Source organism: Balaenoptera physalus (genome assembly GCF_965194825.1).
Source record: "Balaenoptera physalus genome assembly, chromosome: 4".
Lineage (NCBI taxonomy): Eukaryota > Metazoa > Chordata > Mammalia > Artiodactyla > Balaenopteridae > Balaenoptera > Balaenoptera physalus.
The window spans coordinates 24,773,590-24,799,086 of record NC_138891.1 but is presented as its reverse complement, the minus strand read 5'-3'; the positions used below and the strand labels follow the sequence as shown (position 1 = coordinate 24,799,086).

The following is a 25,497-nucleotide window of genomic DNA, read 5'->3' as shown; positions in this document are numbered from 1 at the left end:
CACAATTACTGAGCCTGTGCGTCTGGAGCCTGTGCTCCGCAACAAGAGAGGCCGCGATAATGAGAGGCCCACACACCGCGATGAAGAGTGGCCCCCGCTTGCCGCAACTAGAGAAAAACCCTCGCACAGAAACAAAGACCCAACACAGCCATAAATAAAAATAAATAAATAAATAAATAAATAAATAAATAAATAAATAAATAAATAAATAAAAAAAAGAAAAGAGTCGAGACAGGAAGAATAGTTGATTTATAAAGAGAAGAGAATCCGGCCGGCCAGGAAGTTAGCTGTAAAATTTGGAAGGTGTAACAACATATACCCATTACAGAGAAAAAAGAACAGGGAGCCAATATTCCAGGGTCCGGCTTAGACGTCATTCAGATTAAGTGCAAAAGGCACATTTTTTGGCCACGCAGTATATACTTTCTGAAGAAATTACCCAGAAGGAGCTAGAACAAAGATCTCAAAATGGAGAAAGCAAAGGATACAAATAAAGTGTTTTCCAAATAAAAATATATTTTTTTCCTGGTAGTAGGCCAGACTTCTCTTTGTTCTATTTTATTTGAGTTGCTCTTATACCAAACTGATTTAAGTTTTCTTACTGTAATGTAAACACTTTATTTCCATACATTAAGAACATAGTTTTGGATATCCTTTTAAGAGATTGAAATGATCTTAACACTAAAAAGAGCCCCTGATTAAGCTGGGCTTAAAGATTTTATGTGTGTGTATGCTTGCTCTACAAAAGAAAGTAATGTTCCTGTCCAATGTTTCAAAATGGTATTCTTTTTTTTTTCCTTCCCATAAATGCTTTTAATTCTGTGATGTGTAATTTATGGGGCAAATTGTTGGTCAAGAATAGACAACAGAGCGTACATCTTTTCTGCTCTTCATTCTTCTTCTGGTTCATTTATGTTTTTATTTCAAGTCTGTGTAAATCCCTTTTCAAACACACACACACACACACACACACACACGCATGCACAGAACCAAATCCTTTTCTCAGTGCCATACTTAGACAGGCAAGAGTGGAACATCTCAGCCTGTTATGTAATACAGTTAGAAATGAATAGTAAAAACAGTATTTAAGTGGTACGTAGCCACATGGAAATTTGAAATGTCTTTTCTTAAGTAGCATAGGGCCAAGGAAAACATTTGAAACACAATTTAATAGTGTCCAGAAAATAAAGAAAATGACTATAATTCTGTAAAAATCAGTAGTTATATGAAAATGATGAATGCTTATTAATATGCAAATAAGGAGAAGCATTTTAAATTTCCAGGCCAAAAATGATAAAGGTATGCAAATCATAAAAGGTAGATTGATAAACTAAATCTCTTTTAAACATATCTAAGTTACCCTATATATGTTTCAGTGAGTATATATACGTATATGTGGGGGGGTGGAGAAAGAGAGAAGAGAAAATGAGAACTGTTTTAACATTTTATTTTGAAATAATTTCAAACTTGTAAAAATAGTACAAAAATTCTTGTATACCCTTTATCCCGGATTTGCCATGTTTCAATATTTTGCCATAATTGCTTTACCTATCTATTATCCACCCATCCATCTATCCATCCAATATGCTATAGGATAGATAAATATCTATATAATTTTGTGAGCTCTTTGATAATAGATTGCATGTATCTTACTTCTTTCCCTGTAGTATTTCACTATGTATTTCCTAAGAACAAGAATATTCTCTCACATAGCTAAAGTGTGGTTATTAACTTCAGAAAATTTAACAGTGGGTACAGTACTTTCATCAAATTTATAATCTATATTCCAGTTTTGTCAGATGTCTCAATCCTGTCCTTCATGGCAGTTTTTTTCTAATACAGGATCCAGTTCAGGATTGCTTATTGTATAATTTCCTTTAATCTAGAACAGTTTCATCAACTTTTCTGTTTCTCATACCATTGACATTTTTGAAGAATATAAGTCAGTTATTTTATAGAATGTCCCTCAATTTGGGTGTTTCATGTCTAGATCCAGGTTATATAGTTTGGACTGAAATTATACATAAGTGATAATGTGTCTTTCTCAGAATACATACCTGGAGATGCAAAGTGCCTCTTACTCCTGTTTTGGTTCTGTCAGTTTTGTTCAAGTGCATAAGATATTTTCTGATTTCTCCATTGTATAATTACCATTTTTTTGTAATAAATAATATGTGGTGAGATACTTTGAGATTAGCTAGATACCCCTTTTCTCACCAAACTTCCCCCATCCCCTAAATTTAGCTTTCATTGATGATTCCTACCTGGATCAGTCTTCACTCTGATGGTTGCAAAATGGTATTTTCTAACTCCATTTTTCCCTCTGTTTATTAGTTAGCATTCTGTTATATAAGGAAGAGCTTTCCCTTCTCCTCTGTTAATTTATTATTGGTATAAACTCATGGTTTCTTATTTTATTCAGCAGGTTATAATTTTTACAGTTCTTATTGTTTATTTTTTTTCATGCTCAAATAGCCCCAGATTTGGCCAGTGAAAACCTCCTCAGACTGGCTTCTATGTCTTTGAAGTGTCTATCTGTATTATTTTTGAGCACTTTCTTAATTTCTGGCACAAGATGGTTTTAAGCTCATCTTGTGTTTTTTGTATCCCTGCCCTGGAATTAGCCACGTTTCCAATGAGCCCTGCCTCCTTTTAGTGGGAAATGGTATTTAAAAACAATGAGGCACTTCCCTGGTGTGCAGTGGTTGAGAATCTGCCTGCTGATGCAGGGGACACGGGTTTAAGCCCTGGTCCAGGAAGATCCCACATGCCGCGGAGCAACTAAGCCCATGCGCCGCAACTATTGAGCCTGCGCTCTAGAGCCCGCGAGCCACAACTACTGAGCCCGCGTGCCACAACTACTGAAGCCCGCACGCCTAGAGCCCAAACTCTGCAACAAGAGAAGCCCCTGCAATGTGAAGCCCGCGCACCGCAATGAAGAGTAGCCCCCACTCACTGCAGCTAGAGAAAGCCCACACTCAGCAACTAAGACCCAACAATGAAGACCCAATGCAGCCAAAAATAAATACATAAATAAATAAATTTATTAAAAAAAAGAAAAACAATGACTGGGGGAATTCCCTGGCGGTCCAGTGGTTAAGACTCCGTACTTTTACTGCCGAGGGCTCGGGTTCAATCCCTGGCTGGGGAACTAAGATCCCACAAGCTATGTGGTGCAGCCAATAAATAAATGTATAATTTGATAAATTAAAAAAAATTAAAAATTAAAAAACATATAAGAACAATGACTGCAGTGCCTTTGTAGCAGAGGTGGAAATGTGTGTGTGTGTGAGAAGGGTCCCTGTTCTATATTTTTGTCTCCCTTTTTTCCACGTCGAGAACCCTGGCTCCCAACAACATTAATATTATGTACTTATTTGCTCAATCTTAAAATATACACCAAAGAGTTTGAGTTACTAGACCCATACCACTCCAACAAACAATGTTCAAGGGGTTTTTTTTCTTTATATTAAGGGTATATGGTCCAAGCATGCTATTCAAATTACCTGGATTAATTCTTTTTCTTCTCCCTTTGGTGAGTTTATTAATTTGAAAAGAACTGGGTTCATTTGTTTCTGTTACCATTCATTTTTAGTTTTTTTTCCCTCTGCATCCTTTTTTTTTTTTTAATTTTATTTATTTATTTATTTATTTATGGTTGTGTTGGATCTTCGTTTCTGTGCGAGGGCTTTCTCTAGTTGTGGCAAGCGGGGGCCACTCTTCATCGCAGTGCGCGGGCCTCTCACTATCGCGGCCTCTCTTGTTGTGGAGCACAGGCTCCAGACGCGCAGGCTCAGCAATTGTGGCTCACGGGCCTAGCTGCTCCGCGGCATGTGGGATCTTCCCAAACCAGGGCTCGAACCCGTGTCCCCTGCATTGGCAGGCAGATTCTCAACCACTGCGCCACCAGGGAAGCCCCGCTCTGCATCCTTTTTAAAAACATCTTTTTAATGTGGAATTTTAACATGACTTCCAAGTCAAATTCATAAAAGAAGGAGCAGTTGACTCCCTCTCCTCTCCCTTCACCCTGTCTTCCTACCTCTTGTAGATAATCACTCCATTTGTTTTATCCTTCCTATTTGTTTTTGCAAAAACATGAGGATACAATGTTTTTTCTCTCTCATTCGGGTAGAATGAAAAAACATTCAAAAAACAAAAAAACAGAATCATTTCCCCACTCTCTGTCCTGTGGAGACCCCTGACTCCCACTCCTCAGACCAAAAAGAGGGGACTTCTTCAGAAGCTCTTCATGTTTGTACCTGGTGTACAGACCCAAGTTTCAGGTTTCAGGCTGTCCCTGATTCCAGGACAGGAGATATCAGAGAAAATAAAAAACAGGAAACTCACTGCTGGTTTGGTGGTACTCAGAGTTCCTTGGTTGGACCGCTAGCTTATTCTTTTGAGTCCTCAGATAGCTTTTTTGTGTATTCCATTCAGGATTCTTAGTTGCATTCACTGGGAGAGACAGAGTGAAGTCTGCCTACTCCACAGGACTTTCCATTAATCAGCTCATTTGTGAGCATTTTAGGTAGAAGATTATTTGGAGAAATTCTTCAAGCAAGGGCAGAACAACCAGTATAGAATGTGGACAAACTAGATTTTTTTCCCCCTGTTTCTTTGTCTGTTACCAAAAACTTTCCTCAAACCAGCCATCTAGTATGTTTTCCACATCTTGGTTGAAAAATTTAGACATTTGGACATGATTTCTTCAAAGTATAGATTTTAAGAGCAGTGTTTTCTTCTTAATATATTAGTTTTTGAAGTGCTGTCTATTTTGATGTGTTATCGGACATTTTGAACAAATGAATGTAACTTATGAATCTGATAACTGTCATTTTGAGTAAAATGTGTAATAATTATTGAGTGATCCTCATTAACCATAGTTTTATCATAGGTGTTCCTTAAACGTCTTGTCTTTAATCAATTCTTCATTATAAGAATAACAAAACATATAAGAAAATAAAACCAACTTCAGTATTACTGTATAAGGCCAGCAATATTTATTATGACCAATTCCTGATCTTTTGCATCTGATCTATGCTGTCAGTCTCACATGCTTATTCAGGAGTCACATTACAAACAAGGGTACCCCAATGGCCAATGAAAAGGATTTCAACTTCATTAGTCAACAGAGAAATACAAAAGCAAGCTATTGTGCAATACCACCAAACAGTGAAAATGAAAACCATAGACAGTATCAATTGTTAACAAGAATATGGGATAACTGGAACTCTCATATGCCTGGCAAGAGCCTTAAATTGGTAAAACCACGCTGGAAAACGATTCAGCAATATCTGCTAAAGCTAGTCCTAAATGTGAAGATCCTAGGACCAGCAATTCCATCCCTTGGTATATAGCAAACAGAAATATATACATATATACATATGCTTACCAAAAAGAAGGTACATGAGTGTTCAAAGTGGCCTATTTATATTAGCCCCAAACTGGAAACTACCCATATGCATATCAGCTGTAGAATAGTTGAATGGATTGTGTATGGTGAGAATGGAATACTATACAGGCATGAGAATGAATGAAGTACAACTACTTGTAACAAAAGGAATCTCACAAACATGATGTTGAACAAAAGAAGTTGGTATCTTGACCTAGGTGTTGGTTTCCTGGGTGTATTCACACTGTGAAAATTCATCCAGCTGTACACTTAGCATTTGTGCATATTCCTATATGTATACTTCAATAAAAAAGTATACTAAATAAATTAGATTTTGATTTTTTGTTTGTTTTATAAAGATTGACTTTTAGTGTATCTGTGTGTTACTGGCCCTTTACTGAACTCCTTAGATGGAATAGTTTTTCAGTTGACTCTCTTGGTTGTTATAGGTAGAGGATCTTTTCATCAGAAAACTAGAATGGGTGTAATCTTTAGGAGAATAAAGTTTTTAATGCCAAAAAACACATAGAATTGATTCTTAAACAGCCCAATTATCTTTAAAGGGAAAAAGTAAGGCCTACTACATCCAGAGCCCATCTAAGAGGGTCTTCTGTCTCCCTTGTCCTTTCCATGGGCCATAAACCTCTGCAGTGGGAGAACCCAGATAGCACTAGAGCAGATTGCCTTTGTGTTGACCCTTTTAAGTGAGCGACCTCTCACATTATATTCGTCATAAATGCTGATGCAGGTGAATACTAGTCATATAACATAATTCTGTTTGTCCCTCCCCAACCCCTTCGTTTTGTTTTAGGGTTTTGTTGTTGTTTGTTTGTTTGTTTTTGTTTTTGCAGATCTGTTCACAGATGCTGCTGAAACTGAAAAAATGGCCAAAAGTTTGGAAGATTCTGAAGGAGTTTATTTTGTTCCATCTTTTAGTGGATTGCAGGTATTTTTTTTTTAAGTTAATGGCAATTACAAACATTTCCCTCTTCATACTCACACCTAATATTATCTATCTGAAAATGTGGGCACTGAACAGAACTGAGGTGAAAGGTACTTTCTAGGGCTGAGAAGTTGTGTTTTGACCTAGCATGAATTCCACGAGAGGGCAGGGCAAATTCTGCTGGCTTCTGCTCAGAACTCCATCTCTGTGAAAACTAAAAGTTGGCAGGTTTATTATAGAACTTTTACATAAGACCCATGGTTACTTTATCATGACCAAAAATAGCCATTTCCCAGTGGGGGAAAATAGATCAGCATTCTTTAGTTAGAGGAGGTGTACCATTGAGAATTAGAAAAATAATGTTAAGGTATATATTATACCTTATTTTTTTCGGTTGTTTATAAGTTTCATTAATTTTTTTTTTTTTTTTTTTTTGGCTACATCGGGTCTTTGTTGCTGCGTGCAGGCTTTCTCTAGTTGCGGCAAGTGGGGACTACGCTTTGTTGTGGTGCATGGGCTTCGCATTGCCGTGGCTTCTCTTGTTGCGGATCATGGGCTCTAGGCGCGCGGGCTTCAGTAGTTGCAGCACGCAGGCTCAGTGGTTGCGGCACGTGGGCTCAGTAGTTGTGGTGTGTGGGCTCTAGGGTGTGCAGGCTTCAGTAGCTGTGACGCACGGGCTCAGTAGTTGTGACTTGCGGGCTGTAGAGCACAGGCTCAGTAGTTGTGATGCACGGGCTTAGTTGCTCTGCGGCATGTGGGATCTTCCCAGACCAGGGATCAAACCCGTGTCCCCTGCATTGGCAGGTGGATTCTTAACCACTGTGCCATCAGACAAGTCCCTAACGTTTTAAAACAAAATCAGAATTTCTTTTGGTTAACTGTTATGATGTGGGATGTTGGTTACCTTGCCTAACTAAAAAGTGAACTCAGTAAAATACTTGATTTTGTAATATTTAACTTCATATTTAATTGAAAGATCTGTTGATACTACCTTTAATTTTAGCATAGTGTTACAAAGACTTTTAAAAACTGTTTTCAAGTATATTATTATAAACAAAATTCCTTTTTGGGGGGATAATTAGTCCTTTAATACTCCTCTAAATATTTTTTTCTTTCAAAAAATAAAAATTTCCCTTTCTTCTAGTCCATCCATACTCAAACAATCAGTTACAAAAAATCCAAAATTTAAAAGTTTGGATAATATAATGTAGAACCTGGTGAAAGGGAGTTAGATCAGGGTGGTTTTAAATCCCTAAAAATACCATATTTTCAAACTAGATTTTTAAATGAGCATTATTTTAATATCTGTAATAATTTCCTTCTATATACTTTATCGTAAAGGGCTAAAAGTTTATAAACTGCATAAAGAGATTGCATTGCATCCTCTTCAGGGTGATGTGAGGCACCTAAATAGCATCCATGATAGGACAGGTAATGAAGAATATTTGTCTGATTGAGGTTTAAGGAGGAAGGTTGGATGAATAGTTGTCATCAGCAAAGGGAGGGTTTAATTAGGTTACTGTGGATTCTTCCCTTTATGAAAAATGTGCTGGGGGACCTAGTTGTGACTCTATCTTGGCAACTCTAACTTCTCCACCAGTTCATATGCCTGTAAAAATAATGTAAACTATGTGATTAAAAAAACCAAAGTATTGCTAAAGGCCAAAAGATTAGACAACACTATCACAGATGTGATTTTAATTTCATGTTGCTAACAAAATGTTCCTGTCCTGCCATGATTGCAACCTGGCAATACGTTGAAGTGGGTGGGGTGGGGTAGGACCGCAGGCTAGTTATTTCCTGATGTAAAATGAAACTCTTAATTGGAAACCAAAAGTTAATTCAAACAACAATAGTGTGTTGATACTAAGCTGTTCAGAAAATAGTGGGGAGATCACCTGTAAGTTGCCAACGTCAACAACTAGAGAAAATGCGGGCTGGGAGAATGGAAGGAAGGAAGGAAGGGTCAAGTATCTGTGATACTGCCTTTAATTTTAGAATACTGTTACAGCTGCGGGTAATGGGGGAGCGGGATATTGAAGGCTCCTAATAGCCTCAGGGTCATCAGCTGAGAAAGGGGCGTTGGAGGAACTTCGAGGACAGGGGAAACTTGTGGGGCAGCCACTTTAGGGAATGGGCTGGAGCATAGGGCTGTACACAGAGTGGCGTCAATTGGTGCGGCCATTGTGGCTTTGTCTAGGTTTGGGGAGGGGCATGCTAGAGCAGAGCATCCCTCACAGGTATCGGAGGCAAGAATCAGTGGTCATCTACCTGGCGTTAAAGTTACTGTGATGTTGGCCATACATAGGAGGATGGGCAGGACCGTGAGCCAAGTGCCAGTCTTCAGTGGATGAGGAGTCACGCTCCAGTGAAGGTTCTTGGGTTTGCAAGGAACAGGCTTGCTTGAGCACCTCCCTCTCTTTGCCTGCCCACCCAAGAGGAGCTGGCTGTCCACACACTCCTGAGCACCAGGCTTGGGAAGGAGTTGGCAACTGACTTAGCAGTTCTCAGCGTTCTTCTCTGTGGTTTCTGCCTCTCTGTGGCTCTGCTTTCCCCTTCTCCTTACCAGCTTTGCTCTGTACCCTTTCTTCCTCATAGCTTCTGTTTAATTGTCATTCTTTTCCTTATACTTTCTGCCTTTTCACAATTTGGATATAAACACAACAACCTTTTGCCATCTTGCGCATCGTTTTCGCGTCAGTTCCCTCTGAAGTGCTTCCTCATTCAGATTCCAGGGGAGGGAATCTGATTGGGCCACCTTGTCTTTTCAAGCCTTGGGCAGACTTGTGCTCACCCCCTGCAGTTGTGGTGGCAGCAGTAGGACTAGGGCATGCAACATGGCCGCTTTAGACAAGGATTCAAGCAGTTTGCTGAGAACCCCGCCCCCTGTAATTCCCCCTCTAGTTCTGTGAGTGACTGGGACATCTGAGCCATGGAAAGGTAAAGGGATATAGAGCACGACATTGATGCGGACCTAAGCAAACACGGGGGAGGCGACATGTCTGCTGACAGCAGATGCATGGTGGCGGACGGTGGTCATGGGAGGCTAGAACAGTCCTTCTGGTCCTTGTGTATGGAAGCCTGTGGACCTGCCACTGCATAGCTGCAGCTGAAGCCATTTGCCCAGCACAGAGCCAGGCTCGTTATAGCAACCAACCACAAAATCAGTGGAAGGCACGTCTCAGAGTTGTTTAAGGGTTAGAGGAGTTTATTTACAACAGAAGGAAAAGTTGAAAAGGCATAGTAAAAGAGTTATGAAGAAAGTGAGTAATAGTGGGAAGGCTCTGAGTAAGAAATGACAATTAAAAATTACAGTGGCAGCTAACCTGTGAATACTCGCTATGTCTCAGGCACTGTCCTAAATTCATCACATGCGTCATCTCATTTAATCCTCAGTCACTCAACAGGTAGAAGATACTCTTATCATCCCATTCTGAAGCTGAGGAAGCTGAGGTTTGGAGCTGTTCTATCACTTGGGCAGTGTCACACAGCTAGTGAGTGACAGAGCTGGCTTTAGGACTCCGGAGTCCAGGTTCTTAACCACTCTGCTGTTTCCTGGGAGAGCATAAAATATTCTGACAACAGGAATACATAACTGGAGCCAGAGGAACTTACTTTTAGGGTCTAGGTTGACAAGGACAAGAGGCATGGTGGCCTTAACCATTGTGCAAGTCCGCAGCAGATGAGGCTGAGGTTCCAGTGGGGACAAGGGCCTGCAGGTAGTCTGTGCCCCGGGCAGGAGTCTGCTGGTTTTGCTTAGAGAGCCACACACAACTTTCCTGAGTCCTGCTGTTCTGGAAAGCTCACTTGATGGGCCTGGCGGTGATAGATTGGAGGTGTGGCTGGAGGCTGTCTGCCCTGGCAAGATGTGACCAGGCCCTTAAAAGTACCTTGCCAGTGTTTTTCCTACTTTATCATCCATCCCAAAGAGAGACTCAGTTGGACTAACAAATGCAGGGACACTGTAACCTATTAAGAAATTTTTAGGTTTCTATGGAATTTATAACCCCTTAAGTTGGCCTATTACTAACGGTAAATTTTGTTCATACCTATTTGTACAAAAGTGATTTCAGGCCAATTATACCAGGATTTTATGTGATATATTGGAAGAAGTAACTTTTACGCAGAAAAAAACCATAGCAAGGGAATTCCCTGGCAGTCCAATGGTTAGGACTCGGCTCTTTCACTGCCGGGGCCCAGGTTCCATCCTTGGTCGGGACCTGAGATCTTGCAAGGCACGTGGCACAGCCAAAAAAGACACAAAAAACCCATCACATACTACTAGGGACTAACTGAACTGGCTGAGTCTGGCCCATCTTTGTCATACAGTATTATATCACTTGGTATATAGACCAGCTTTACTATATAACTTAGCTTTTACTGAGTGAATCACCAAAAGATGTTTTAATAAATTTGAAAAATTATCAAGAAAAGATCACAAGGAGGAAAATCATGGCTATGATAAAGCTAAGATGTAATGTAGAATTTCTTCATTTAAGGCATTAGGAAAAGTATTATTCATGGATTCAACGAATGCGTATTGATCCCCTGTGTGGGGCTAGGTGCAGTGCTAAGCCCTGGATTCTTTACTGTTGTTGCCTAATATCATAAATGACCCAGCCTAGGACTTCCCTGGTGGCGCAGTGGTTAAGAATCCGCCTGCCAATGCAGGGGACACGGGTTCGAGCCCTGGTCCGGGAAGATCCCACATGCCGCAGAGCAACTAAGCCCGGGCGCTACAACTACTGAGCCTGTGCTCTACAGCCCGCGAGCCACAACTACTGAAGCCCGCGTGCCACAACTACTGAAGCCCGCACACCTAGGCCCGTGCTCTGCAACAAGAGAAGCCACTGCAATGAGAAGCCCATGTACCATGAGGAAGAGTAGCCCCCACTCACTGCAACTAGAGAAAGCCCGTGCACAGCAAAGAAGACCCAATGCAGCCAAAAATAAATAAATAAAATATATAAATTAAAAGAAAAAACACTATTTAAGCTAAGAAATAGAGTTTACTTTGAAAGTCTGACAAAATATTGGGTGTAAGTTATGACACTGGAAAACACATTTTTTTGCGTTGTAGTTTTTTTATCTTAAGTCTAACTTAATATCCTCAAATAAACCACTCTACGTAGTAAACCATTTCAGTGTAAACACTTTACAGTTGGAGAAAAGGGGAAATACTGGCATTGCTTTTCATTTTCCTCATATATCAAGCTAAGCATTTCATAATCTGTTACTCTGGGCTTCAGTCCCTTTTCTTGGTACAGGTGCAAACAGAAGATCCAGCCCACAAGTCTAATGTCTGTGACTCGTCCTTGCTTAGATCCTATCAAAAGGTTATTTGAATAGTTAGCATCATTTGGGGGCTATCATTTATGTTAAAACTATTTATCTCTAAATGAACATTCTTTTTTTTCTAACATGGCTATGTTTTTACTGTATAATATACCTTCAAGTCTATAGATATAATTTTGAGCAGTAATAATATATTCTTACTGTCTTTTACTTCAGGCTCCATTAAATGACCCCTGTGCATGTGCCTCTTTTATGGGTTTGAAGTCTTCCACCAATAAATACCACCTTGTACGAGCAATATTGGAGTCAATAGCTTTCAGGTACCAGAACCTGCCCGAAACTCCCCCCTCCCCATACAGTATTGCTATTTCCTTTTATTAATTTCTACTAAACTAAATTTTAAAATTTCTTAATTTTAACTGTTTATACCTTTAGTTTAATTCATACTGTATATGATATAATCTATTCTTATTACTAATTTTTTTTGCATCTCTTTTTTTTCACATTTAATAGTACCAGTACCACTTAGATTTGATATCTGAAAATTGAACGATTTTTAAAATATCCAATTTATTAAGCATAAAAGATTCAAAATTTGGACTTTCAAAAGCTTTTATTTCCTTATTCATGAAGGAGAATTCTAACTAGTAATGCTTCTGTTATACTCAAAGATTGACTCATTATGTATATTTCCTTTGGTCTTTTTGTTACGGGGCAGGTGTAGCTCATTAAAATTAAGAACGCAGCTGTCACGAATGGAACAAATGGAACATTTGTAATGTTTAAAGTAACATTTTCTCTGGTTACAAAATCATTATTTTTATATTTGATTTCTATTAGATGCTATTTATGGTGTGTCATCCATACCTATTAAATGGAGGCTTGCTTTAAATTTTTATTTGCAGGAATGGTAATAGATTAAATTTAGTTCTGAAATAAAAATTACGTTCTTTTGCATCACAGTGCAAAACAGAAGGCCCTGAACCTCTTGTTTACTTGACCATCTGTTATTGACGTCCAGATAGCCTAATATATTTCTTTAATGTTTTCTTTTGCATATTTTATAAATATCATGTAAATAAAGCCACAGTTATTATTCTAGATTGGAAAAAACCAGAGAATTATTATGATATGAACTGCCTCTAAATAGTTTCCTTGTTTTTTTAACTAGAAACAAACAGTTATATGAGGTGATGCAGAAAGAGATCCACATTCCTGTAAGAAAAATCCGGTAGGTAAGCTTTGTTTCTAATAGATTTAATTAGAAATTAGAAGTTAAGTGGTAGCTGCTGTTGGCATTTTCATGATTATGATTATTCAGGATTTCAAAAAGAACTTATGCTTACCTTCTTTGCAACAAAATTCTTGGTCATAGGAATTTGGAGAGGAAGGAAAGCTAATTTTGGATTTAAGGAGAATATAACCCAATATGGAATCTGAGAGGATCTTAGCACCCATATGTGTATTATAAGAATCTTTAAACTTTAAAAATAAAATCAAGGATCTAAAAAAAAAAATGTGTGGCTTTTTAAAAAAGAATTAATAATGTATTTATGCTTTTGTTACAGTAATTTATCTCCAACGTCTTTCTCCCCACAGAGCAGATGGAGGAGTTTGTAAGAACAGTTTTGTCATGCAGATGACTTCAGACCTGATTAACGAGACGATAGACAGACCCGTCCACGTTGATATGTCCTGCGTAGGTGCAGCTTCTCTAGCTGGCCTTGCTGTTGGTATGTGTGGGTTTTATAAAAACGAGAGCTGTTTTGCAAAACCATTTCTTACAGATAGCATTTCTCCTCCCAAATCACAAAATTATAGATAGAGAGGGTCTGGAAAGCCTTGGTGTCCATTAGACTCCATACACATATGCACATCACTCACAAAATACTCCCGCGATCTCTTCTGTGGGTGGGTCTGGTTGCACCTCTTCCATCCTTGGTGCTCTCCTTCAGTCAGAAGTATGAGGCCAGGAAAGCTAATTCTCAACTGATCCGGTCTTTAGCAAGGGAATGTCTCTGGGTAAACTTTCTGATTAGATAAGCTTGTCTTTGGCATTAGAAACCACTCCACTCTTTCATTTAGTGAACATTTGTTGAGCACCTGCTACATGACAGTCGCTGCTGGGAATAACAGAGTTTAAATGATATAGTTCCTGCTATGGGAGTCTCCAGTGGGAGCAGTCAAGCAAGTCAACCCATTACTATTCTTGTGTGATAAGCCCAGCGAACAGCCACAGTGTCAAGCAATTGGTGTAGGCTTTCCCAGAGGCAACAATGTATAGTTCAATTTTGAAGGGGTTAAGCAGACAACCAGGTGAGGAGAGAATAGAGGTGAGTGGTCCAGTAGAGAAGGCAGCTCGTGCAAAGGTACTGGCCGATTATGGTGCTGATAGGATGAGAGCAAGAGGGGAGGCTAGAGAGGTACATAGAGGTCCAGTCATGGTGGCCTCTTCATAAAGAGGAGTTTGGACTTGATCTTGAATGCACTGGAGAGCCACTGAACAATTTTAAGCAGAAGGGCATGGTTAGATCTACATTTGAACAAATCACTTTGGCAATTAGTGTTTTCACTAATTAGTTGGGAGGAGTAAAGAACAGACATGGGGAGGCCAATTAGAGGGCTCTTTAGGAGCAGGATGATGCCTTGGGACACTGGGAGTGTTTTCCTGTGTTCCTATATGGAAGGGAGGAGTGTTTGTACGAAACAGGATATCTTACACTTAAAAGTTTAGGCTATTATTTAGCAATTAAAGTTATGGACCCAAAAAGCATCAAATCTTGGTAAGTTCACCTTATACTTTATTCTACTAAAAATCTGTTAACTTCGAATAAAATGGGAACAATCACTTTCATTTGTTCATTGATTGGTGTTTGATTAATTCAAGTTGAAGAAAATAACCTCCCCTTAAATAGTCATTCCCGTTTACAAATTTAAGTTCCTTTGTATATTTCAACTCTTAAGTATAATATAGCTGATGTTATTTTTAGTAATTTCACATGACTAATTGAGCAAACTTAGAACTATAACAAGGAAATTTCTCCAGTACTTAAACAACTCTTGAAAAATGAATAAATTAAGCTTATCATTACAGTAAGCCAAATGCTCATAAGCATTCCAATATTGTTTATAAAGTTAATCAAATTGATCTACACTTATCACCTTATAAAGCTAAATATGTCAAATTCTCTTGAACATTTAATACACTTCAAATAACAAACACATGCAAGTTATTCTTACACATAACATAGTGGCTTGAGTTGTATCTACTTCACTTTATCTGTATTTAATTTCAAAACTTTTCAATACAAACATACTTCACTAACTACAGGGAGTAGTTTTACCTTCTCAGAAAATCTGAAATTTCTGGTTGGATTACTTCTCTCTCAGAAATATGAGACATGAAGGCTACGCAAATTCTCTGTATTTTCAAAATTCACCCGGAAACTGGGTCTGTTCAATACACATTTAATAAAGTGACTTTTAAGAGTATGTATGCCGTTAAGTGTAAATAATAAATTCTGGAAGTAAGAATTTTAAGAACATAGTTATTTTCATGACTAGATTTATCTAATTGTAGTATACTAATAAAAATTATTCTTAGCCTTTTAATAACTTCCATAAAATAATTAATATCTTTAAATATAGACAGTCTAAAACACTGACTTTGTAAATAGAATGTGACCTGATGGAAAATTTTAGAAGAAAGAATTTTATGTGTCAGCTTTATTGGTAAGAGAAAAATGTACTTCTTGAAGACTTGTCAACTGTGTTAATACTTCAGAGTAAGTGAGATGTACCAAGTTTATTAACAAGAGATCACTACCATTTCAGACTATGTATGATCGTAGTTATAATATGTTTTCTTGCTGCTTTTTATTATAAATCACATGATCCTCTTTGTAAAGAACAATATATGCCAGAACTACAAGATTATCTTGATGGGGGCTTCCCTGGTGGCGCAGTGGTTGGGAATCCGCCTGCCAATGCAGGGGACACGGGTTCGTGCCCCGGTCCGGGAAGATCCCACATGCCGTGGAGCGGCTAGGCCCGTGAGCCACAACTACTGAGGCTGCGCATCTGGAGCCTGTGCTCTGCAACGGGAGAGGCCACGACATTGAGAGGCCCGCGCACCGCGATGAAGAGTGGCCCCCGCTTGCCTCAACTGGAGAAAGCCCTTGCACAGAAACGAAGACCCAACACAGCCAAAAATAAATAAATAAATTTATAAAAAAAAAAAAAAAAGATTATCTTGAACTGGAATTTAAAAGCCTTGTATGAAATGCAATAGTTTGAAAAAGAACTATTTTTATAGTTCTTAAAGAACTATAAAATATAAGAACTATAGTTCTTAAAGAACTGTTATATTTATTATATTAATCCCCAACTTTGAATTTTATGCATATCCTGAGGAGTTGCCTCTTACCTCAAGATATATGACAAAAAAATCTTAACTTGGGGAATTCCCTGGCGGTCCAGTGGTTAGGACTCTGTGCTTTCACTGCTGTGGGCCCGGGTTCGTTCCCTGGTCGGGGAACTAATATACTGCACAAGTTGCAGAGTGTCACCAAAAAAAAAGAAAAACCTTAATTTATCATTGTTTTGCTTTGCGTTTTTTTTAATAAATTTATTTATTTATTTTTTGTCTGCGTTGGGTCTTCGTTGCTGCACGTGGGCCTTCTCTAGTTGCGGTGAGCGGGGGTACACTTTGTTGCGGTGCGCAGGCTTCTCATTGCAGTGGCTTCTCTTGTTGTGGAGTGTGGGCTCTAGGCGCACGTGCTTCACTAGTTGTGGCACGTGGGCTCAGTAGTTGTGGCACACAGGCTTAGTTGCTCCACGACATGTGGGATCTTCCTGGACCAGAGCTCGAACCCGTGTCCCCTGCATTGGCAGGCGGACTCTTAACCACTGCACCACCAGGGAATCCCTATCATTGTTTTTTAAATTGTATAAAAAGAAAGTATACTATTTCTTACTTGGGTTGTTTTTTTTTTTTTCTTAAAAGCTAGTCATGAAATTAAATGATGGCAGGATGTGGTTGCTCTAGAAATGATTTGGTGCTGTTCCACACAGAAATAAAGCTGCTAGTTAGAAACCAAAAGATTTTTAAATCCTGATGTATTTATTCCCAGGGATAGTCAATCTAACCAAGCTCAAAGCAACAAAATATTTTGAATTGTGTTTTAAAGTAATAACTGTTCACCTGTGCACCAGTTCACATAGGTTTGTGGATAAACTTTATGGACTCATTATTTGCCTTCAAACTTGAGAGTAAATTTTTTCATCTATAGGGTTTTGGACTGACAAGGAGGAACTAAAGAAACTGAGGCAAAGTGAAATAGTTTTCAAGCCACAGAAGAAATGGCAAGAATATGAAAAGAATATGGGAAACTGGGTCAAAGCAGTGAAACGCTCCATGAATTGGTATAACAAGACATAGCACTAACGGAATGACTGAAACCACGCGTGGCTGGTTGTGTGATGTGCAGATGAGACAAAGCTCAGGGACAACAATACGACCACGACTGAGAGGAGAAGACTGGAGCCGAGCTCTGCAACCCGAGAGAAAAAGCACTGCTTTTTTGAAAACAAAACAAAACCCCTCATTGAAAAAAATTCTAAACCTTGGTAAGATTGTAAGGCGACAATACCTCAGAACTTTTAAATCTTCTGTTTTGTAGCAAATTCCGAAGGACGTTAGCCATTTCCAACCAGGTTTTGACAGTCACGGGTCCTCCTCCTGTTTGTACTGGGCCAATATGAACATAATTGTTTACTATCTGAGTAAATAGTTCTGGGTCAAGCACCGTTCGTGTTTTGTTCCAAAATGATGTGAAAAGTGTTCCCTTAATTCTTTAAAATGAAGTGGGCTATTTGAAGTCCATATAGCTAAAAAGAAAGAATAACCAAGAAAATGTGGAATTTTGAAACATTAATATTTTCTATTTAAAGCCATAATTGTTCAGTGTTGTATCCAAATATGAGCTCAATATGTCTCTCTTAGATAGGCTCATTTGGTAGTCAATTCTTTCCTTTACTGGGTTTAAAGACACTGCCTTAATTTTTCCTTGTTTAACCGAAATCTGAGCTTTCTTTATATATTGAAAAACACTGAAAAAAATCATTTTAGTTAATAAAACCAAAAAGGGTATTGATTCATAAAGAATAGGAGAATACTTTCCTTCTCAGATAGGATGTCTTTCAAAAATTTCTGGGTAAAGTATAAAATCTCATTTTTTACAAAATACAGGTAGTATATATAAATCTTGCCTTTCTTCTCCTCTTCTCTATCCTTCTTACTTGTTGAGATGCTGGTGTAAACGTCTTTTATTTTTATTAAGTGCCTAGATGACAGAGCTTAATTTGAAGAAAGTGTCCTAATTTATTGGTGACTTAAGAATTGCCTTCATTGGGGTATTTTGCTTGTCCAGGTATCTTCCTTATTTTTGTCCAATCTACTCATCTCTCTGAGATTTGTGCAGTGAGGTAGCTGACAGAGGGGATGGGAGTGTGGTCATGCTAGTGACTGCCCCTCGGCCACTGAGCCAGAGATCCACAGAGAGGAACAGCGAGAGCCCTACATTTTCAAACTCACTTGATAGAAACAAGGTAGAGTAAGGTAAGACGTAAGAGTTGCGAGTAGCTTCAGGCCGGATGTAAAATTGTCCTAAGGCAAGTTGACCACCTTCCAACATGTTCTCATGTTATTTGCCCCTCCCTGTTTGTGGGCTAGGTTCCTTTTAGATTTGCAGCAATAATGTATTTATTTCCCTCTTGGTCAGGCTTTATCATATCACATAAAGTCCTACTGTTATAGAGCTCACTGTTAAATAATATAATTAAAGAAGTGACTGTTATAGGGAAGTTTGCTGTTACTATCATGTATGTCCATTTCAGAGACAGGTAATAGATATTAGACTTGGAAATATTTTTGTTAAGTCAAGATGTTTTGTTTACTGTAATAAGTCAGATCCCCTTATGTAGATAGTATCTTACTCTTCTTTTCATTCTTTCTGTTATTCACATCCTTTTTTACAAAGCTTAGTGGCCAATTAAAAGCTTTCTTATCAAAGTCATATGAAAGCCACTCTGTTTTACTATTTCTTATAGAGTCTGCTTCTCAGTGGGTATGATGTCCATAGGAAGTAATTGTCTTTTTGTATTAGGATGTACTGAATTGTGATATTATTAATACCTAAACATTTGTTAGTTCATTCATTTTCCACATAGTTCTTTCTCATCATGAAACCACAAAATAAAGGAGAAGTATCTTTTAGATAATGTGGAAAAATAACTTTGAATATCTTTTTACTGGAATTGAGCATCTCCTCAAAAATGAGTGGCTAATTTTTTCTTCCATTAGTTTAGAAGTTAATCTTCTATTTTTAATATGTCTGGCCTTTTTTTTAGTAACACAGTTTACTAAATCTTTTGTCAGATTTGACCTAAATCAGAAACATGACCACATTTGCTTTTGTGGTTGTAGAAAGTGTTGATTATCAGAATCAATTGAGCAAACAATTGTCCTCTCAAGTTTATTTTTCATAGGTATGCTAATAATTGAAGTTAAAAAAATTTCTATGCTAATATTTCTCAGCATGTTTTATTTCCTCACTATGGGTCTATCAGATAATTTTAGGAGATCTGTAGCTATCTTATCAAGGAGGAGAATCTTCCTGTACAATCCTTCCTAAAGTGGTACTAAATGCTTTTATACTGTAGACTTACTGATTTTTAAATTTTTTTATATCCAACCATGACATGGTTTCTCAACCTCAGCATCATTGACATTTGAAGGCAGATAATTCTTTGTTTTGGGGTGCTATGTATTATAGGATGTTTACCAGATCCCTGACCTTTACCCACTGGCATCCATCTACTTAATGATGGCAAAATGTCTCCAAACATTGCTAAATGTCCCCTGGGAGACAAAATCACCCCCCAGTTGAGAACGAGTGATGTAGACTGTTGGAAGAAAACTGAAGACTCAGTGAATGTAGAGTGTCTATCGTACTCCTTTTCTCTCTGCTTCATTTTTACCTTAAGAAATGGTTGTTAGCAAAAAGAAGTAGGAGTATCTTAAAATAAATAGCGTTTCTACTTTACTGGTTAATGAGGTGGGGAAAAAATGTCATGTTGTAATTGTCTTCTGCTGTTTTTATCCACCTACCCTCACCCCCATGTCTGCATTCTCTGTGGTCTTAATGAGTGAGTTTATGACTTCAGTATGGGATTAATGTAGTCTCCAGATCATCTTTGATTTGATCTGCCTTTTTATTTCCTTTTCATCTCTGAACAAAGGAGATGATTACTCTTTTATCTGCCTCTGTGCAAGCCTCCACCAAACTAGAAGTTCCCTGAAAGCAGAAAATATGTCTGCTTCCACAGAACTTAACTCTGTGCCTTCGTATTTGTGGGATGAATTTTTACTTTGTGTTTGTAAGTGCAACTTTTTTTGCATATACAGTTTGTCCTTGATGTTACATATGTTTATTGATAGGGAGCAGCTTCTATTTGTTACAGTAAAGTATGTTTTGTTGGATTAAGAAGGACTACTTTGTTATGAGAACTGGAATCCTCATACTGTTTATTTTAAAATTCTTTGTATGTTTATATATTTGCATATCTATTTGTGTAGAGATACACATATTAACTTTCGAAGGTACAACTGAAGCCTTTCTATTCACAGGTTTTGTGTATTTGACTGCAGATGACTCACAGATTGAATCTTAGGAACGCCAAACACTCTCATGTTAGAGGGAAGAAACTTCAGAAATACCCCCTTTTGCAAGGCACTTATACTGAGGACCAGTCTTTAATTAAAAAAATAATCTAGCCCAGGAGTTTGGCAGTAATTTTAAAAATCTTTGAGGTGAGACATAGCTTGACCCTGGGGCTCCTCAACTTTAAGTGATTCTAATCATCCCAGAGATAGCCTAGAAGGCTTTAATCTATCCCAGAGGATTCTGAATCCCTTTGGGAAATTTATATCATGTTTCTCAATTAAAATTAAAAGCCCAAAACACACCCTGGATCTATCTGGTCCCAGAGTCCTCATCTTGCATACTCAAATCCAGGTCATCTGGTTCAAACCAGCCTAAAGGGGTAACTCCAAAGAAGTCAAATAGGCCATCAAGAATCACATTGTTTTTTAAATTTTGGATCCTCATAGCTGTAAATATTTTGGCACCAGCATCTATTGTGAGTCACTGGTTATTTTGTCACCATATTCCCATGGGACCTTTGCCCCTAGAGGGATGCAGGAATGATCATGGGAATGGGAATGATAGAGGCAGGAACCTGCAGAATCAGATGTTTCTGAAATTCTCTGTTATTCTATTTACATTGTCTTTCCCCCCACTTTACATTTGGTTTATTAAAATAAAATGGATGTGTCTGTATAGATATCTATATTGTGTAGAAAATAAATGATAAGGTTTCCAATTTAAATGAGCCATAGCTTTACAAGAAACTGCCAAACTGTTTTCCAGAATAACTGAACCATTTTACATTCCCACCAGCAATGTATGAGTGATCCACTTTCTCTACGTTCTCACCAGCATTTGATGTTGTCACCATTTTTTACTTTAGTCCACTGTGATGAGTGTGTGGTTTTCTCATTGTGGATTGAATTTGCATTTCCCTAATTAATAATGATGTCGAACATCTTTTCATGTGCTCTTTTGCGATCTGTTTGTCCTCTAGTGAAATGTCTGTCCATATCTTTTGTCCATTCGCTAATTGGGTTGTTTGCTAAAGGAGCCATATCCTTAAAGGAATATCCTTTTTAAAAACTTAAAAAAAAAAAAAATCAGTCCAGTGACTTAAGAAGTCATTAAGTAGCATTTTCAAATCCTTCTGGGCAAAATGTATATAGCATATGAACATGACTTTGTAATGTACTGAGCAGAAAAGCTCTTGTATTTCTTGCATACTTATTATGTAGTGTGGTGTTAACACTGTATAATAGCAAAAAAGTTTCAAAGATACCTTTACTTAGAATGTTAAGTAAAGTGTACACATACATGTTTTGTACATAGGTATCATAATCCTAAAAATATTTTTTATTTAAAATAAGCTGATTTGTGTAAGTATTTCAGAATGACTTTGTGGAAAATTAATTCAAAATTTTCCTATTTGTGCAAGACAGTTAATATAGATTCCACTTTGTATGCATCAGTAAATTTATAATTTTATTTCTCTGATGTTCTTTATGAATTTCATAGTTTTATTAAATGGTCATTGAGAACATCATAAATCATTGTTAAAATCTGTAGATAAAATCAAGGATGTAGAATAAAAGGAATCCTTTTTCATGTGTATGGGAATTTTCCCGTTACCTTTTTGTCTACTTTAACTTTTGGATTTATTTTTAAATTTTACCTGGAAATTCTTATTTAATATCATTTCCTGTTTCGGTTTCTGCACACTAAGAACGTCACAGAGAACTAAGCATATGTTAACTTCATTTGTGACTCAAGATAAGTTTTGGCTTGTGTTTCCCTTTTAACTGGAAGAAGAAAAAAATGAGGCTTAATATGGTTAGAGAAGAAAGGTTTTCTGTAACCCTGCCTCTTTAGATCCTGTTTAGGCTTATTCTATATTCTGCATTCTTGCACAGAGGAAATTACTAGAGATGAGAGTTAATTCTTTGTAGTGGAAAAAAGATGATACAATCTATTGTGAAAATATACTGTATATATAAATGTTTAGAAAAATTTTAAATAACTGGAGGAAACATACTTTCAAACACTAATGTGACGGAATTAACCTAGCAGCTGTTAAAATCCATTATGAAAATTATCATTAAAATTATTTGGGAAATTATAACGAAACAGTGAGTGATCTGTACATATTGTGTATTAAAGCCATTTTTTTTTAGTGTTTCTCTGTTCGTTGCTTCACATCCGCACACGTAAATAGCGACATCCCGATGATGGCAGAGGATTCAGTCAGACAATCTGGATTCCATTCCCTGACCGGAGGGGAGCCCATGGTTCATTCTGTAGTAGGAATTTTGAAGGATGATAAACATTCAATTATTTGAAGAAAGGAAGGGGTATGGTTTTGATTTTATTGTAGTTCAAAGTCATATTAGTCTAATGAGGAGGACAAGGAAGGGGCAGATATGTGGAGCTAACTTCTCTGAAATGTATGTGACTATAAATTGTATTAAATATTATAAAATTATTTTTAGGGAATTCGCTGGCGGGCCAGTGGTTAGGACTCCGTGCTTTCACTGCCAAAGGCCCGGGTTCGATCCCTGGTTGGGGAACTAAGATCCCACAAGCTGTGCAGCGCGGCCAAAAATATACATATATATATATCTGTGTGTATATATGTATATATACGTATATCTACATACATGTGTATATATATGTATATCTACATATATGTGTATATGTATATATACGTATATATGTGTATATATGTGTATATATATATGTAAAGAATCTGGCTATGTAAAAGAAATTGTAGGAAAAAAATAAATGAGGGTGATAGGGACAAATAGTGGATTCTTTACTATTTAGAAACAACCCATTAGGATGTGGAGATTGTAAGGCAAATACCTTAGATTTGCTAAATTACCCCTCCCCCTTCCCCACCACTTGGGCAAGGTCATTAGCCACCAGATCCCAGGGAATTCTCATATTCTTTAACCCAGCCCACAGGGTTGTCCTGTCTCTCCCAGAAGGTCCTGTCTCTGTCAGCATCCCAGTTTCATCACCAAACTCTGTCAAGAACTGAGAAGAATTTGAAGTTTTTCTGTACTTGGAAGCTGATGAGTTAGCCTCCCACAGCTCCATGGATACTGACAGCAGATATGAGACTCCTGGGTCAGAGACTAAAGACTTTATTACTCATGACATAGCAAACATCATAATCTTCATATTTGCATTGGTTTCCTTTGCCTCTTAACTCCTGTGTGGATTGTTCGGGTTGATGCTGTGCACACAGTGGGTTTGCAGTACAGCTGAGCAATCTCGAGCTTAGGAAACTTGAGTCGTTTGTAATGGGCTGCAAGTAAGTGTGCCCGATGCTTGCTCCAGAGGAAATAATTTTTATTATATTGGACACGAAACAAAACTGCCCTCTACTCTGGAGGGAGACACTATCTCTATTTTACAACAGAGGCCTCAGTACCTCTGCTTACCACACAAGCAGAAACAAGAAAGCCGTGTAGAATTGCCTGTCAACAATAAATTCATTATCTTGACTGTGGGAATAGTTTCGTGGGTATATACATATGTCAAAACTCATCAAGTTACTCACTTTACGCATAGTTTATTGAGTGTCAGTTTCACCTTAATACAACAGGAGGGAACAAGTCTTGCTACTCAAATATGTTGTTGGGACCAGTAGCCTCCGTGTCACCAGAGTGCTTTTCAGAAGAGCAGAACTTTAGGCTTCATTCCAGATGTACTGAAACAGAATCTGTGTTTTAATAAGATCCACCAGTATTTAGTTTTTTTTAAATTGAAATATAGTTGATTTCCAATATTTAGCTTTTTATTTTGAAATAATTTTAGACTTAAAGAGAAGTTGTAAAAGTAGTACACAGAGTTCTCCTTTCCCCCAGCTTCTCCTAATTAACATGTCACTTACATAACCATAATATAACTACTCAAAATTGGAAATTCACATTGATACAGTAGTATAAACTAATCCACAGGCCTTACTTGAATTTTGTCAGTTTTCCAACTATTGTCCTTTTTCTGGTCCAGAATTCAATCCAGGATCCCACGTTGCATTTAATTTTCATCTCTTCTTACTCTCCTCCAATCTGTGACAGTTCCCTAGTCTGTCTTTCTTTCATGACCTTCACACTTTTTAAGAAGACTGGCAGTTATTTTATAGAATGTCCCTCAATTTGGGTTGGCCTGATATTTTCTTGTGATTAGGTTAAACTTCTGAATTTCTGTTAGAATCCTGCAGAAGTGATGTCCGTGGCCTTAGTGCATTCTATCAGGAAGACATCAATTTGTCTTATTATTGTTGTTAACCTTGATCCTTTGATTAAGGGGGTGCCTGCCAGGTTTTTCCATCGTAAAAGTACTATTTTCCCCTTCGTAGTTAAGAATCTTGTGAGGAAATACTTTTTTCTTTTTTTTTAAAAAATTTTTGTTGGAGTATAGCTGCTTTACAATGTTGTGTTAGTTTCTGCTGTACAGCAAAGTGAATCATTTATACATATAAATATATCCACTCTTTTTTAGATTCTATTCCCACATAGTTCATTGCAGAGTACTGAATAGAGTTCCCTGTGCTATACAGTAGGTTCTCATTAGTTATCTATTTTATATATAGTAGTGTATATATATCAGTCGCAATCTTCCAATTCATCCCACCCAGGAGATACTTTTAGACCATGTAAATATCCTGTTTCCCATCACACTTTCACTCACTAGTTTTTAGCATCCCCGGATGCTTCCTGTCTGCAACAATCATTCCTGTAATATTTACCTAATAATGGTGATTTTCTATTTCCATTATGTCTTTTTTTTTTTTTTATAAATTTATTTATTTATTTATATTTATTTTTGGCTGTGTTGGGTCTTCGTTTCTGTGCAAGGGCTTTCTCTAGTTGTGACGAGCGGGGGCCACTCTTCATCGCGGTGCACGGGCCTCTCACTGTCGCGGCCTCTCCTGTTGCTGAGCACAGGCTCCAGACGCGCAGGCTCAGTAGTTGTGGCTCACGGGCCTAGTTGCTCCGCGGCATGTGGGATCTTCCCAGACCAGGGCTCGAACCCGTGTCTCCTGCATTGGCAGGCAGATTCTCAACCACTGCGCCACCAGGGAAGCCCTCCATTATGTCTTTACATTTATTCATGGAATTCTACTCTAAGGAAGAGTTGTTGCCTGTCCT

At 37.9% G+C, this 25,497-nt stretch overlaps 1 protein-coding gene and 1 long non-coding RNA gene across 6 annotated transcripts in view; one reads left to right on the top strand and one right to left on the bottom strand.

Moving 5' to 3' along the window:
* The window catches only part of LOC309660551, a 247,780-nt gene extending 244,166 nt beyond the window's left edge, over window positions 1-3,614 (bottom strand). Inside the window, exon 1 of the long non-coding RNA XR_014263456.1 lies at window positions 234-3,614. This is a non-coding gene — a long non-coding RNA (uncharacterized lncRNA). The remainder of the gene's footprint in view (window positions 1-233) is intronic.
* Window positions 1-22,465, top strand: part of GK5 (glycerol kinase 5) — an 81,654-nt gene extending 59,189 nt beyond the window's left edge. For 4 of the 5 annotated variants that reach the window (XM_082461253.1, XM_082461252.1, XM_082461251.1 and 1 more), the window contains 5 exons: window positions 6,244-6,338; window positions 11,847-11,950; window positions 12,802-12,861; window positions 13,230-13,363; window positions 16,922-22,465. In XM_082461253.1, coding sequence (XP_082317379.1) covers window positions 6,244-6,338; window positions 11,847-11,950; window positions 12,802-12,861; window positions 13,230-13,363; window positions 16,922-17,070 — 542 coding nt within the window. In that variant the 3' untranslated portion in view covers window positions 17,071-22,465. The remainder of the gene's footprint in view (window positions 1-6,243; window positions 6,339-11,846; window positions 11,951-12,801; window positions 12,862-13,229; window positions 13,364-16,921) is intronic. The other variant, XM_082461254.1, reaches the window with a different exon arrangement.
* Window positions 22,466-25,497: the final 3,032 nt, after the last annotated feature.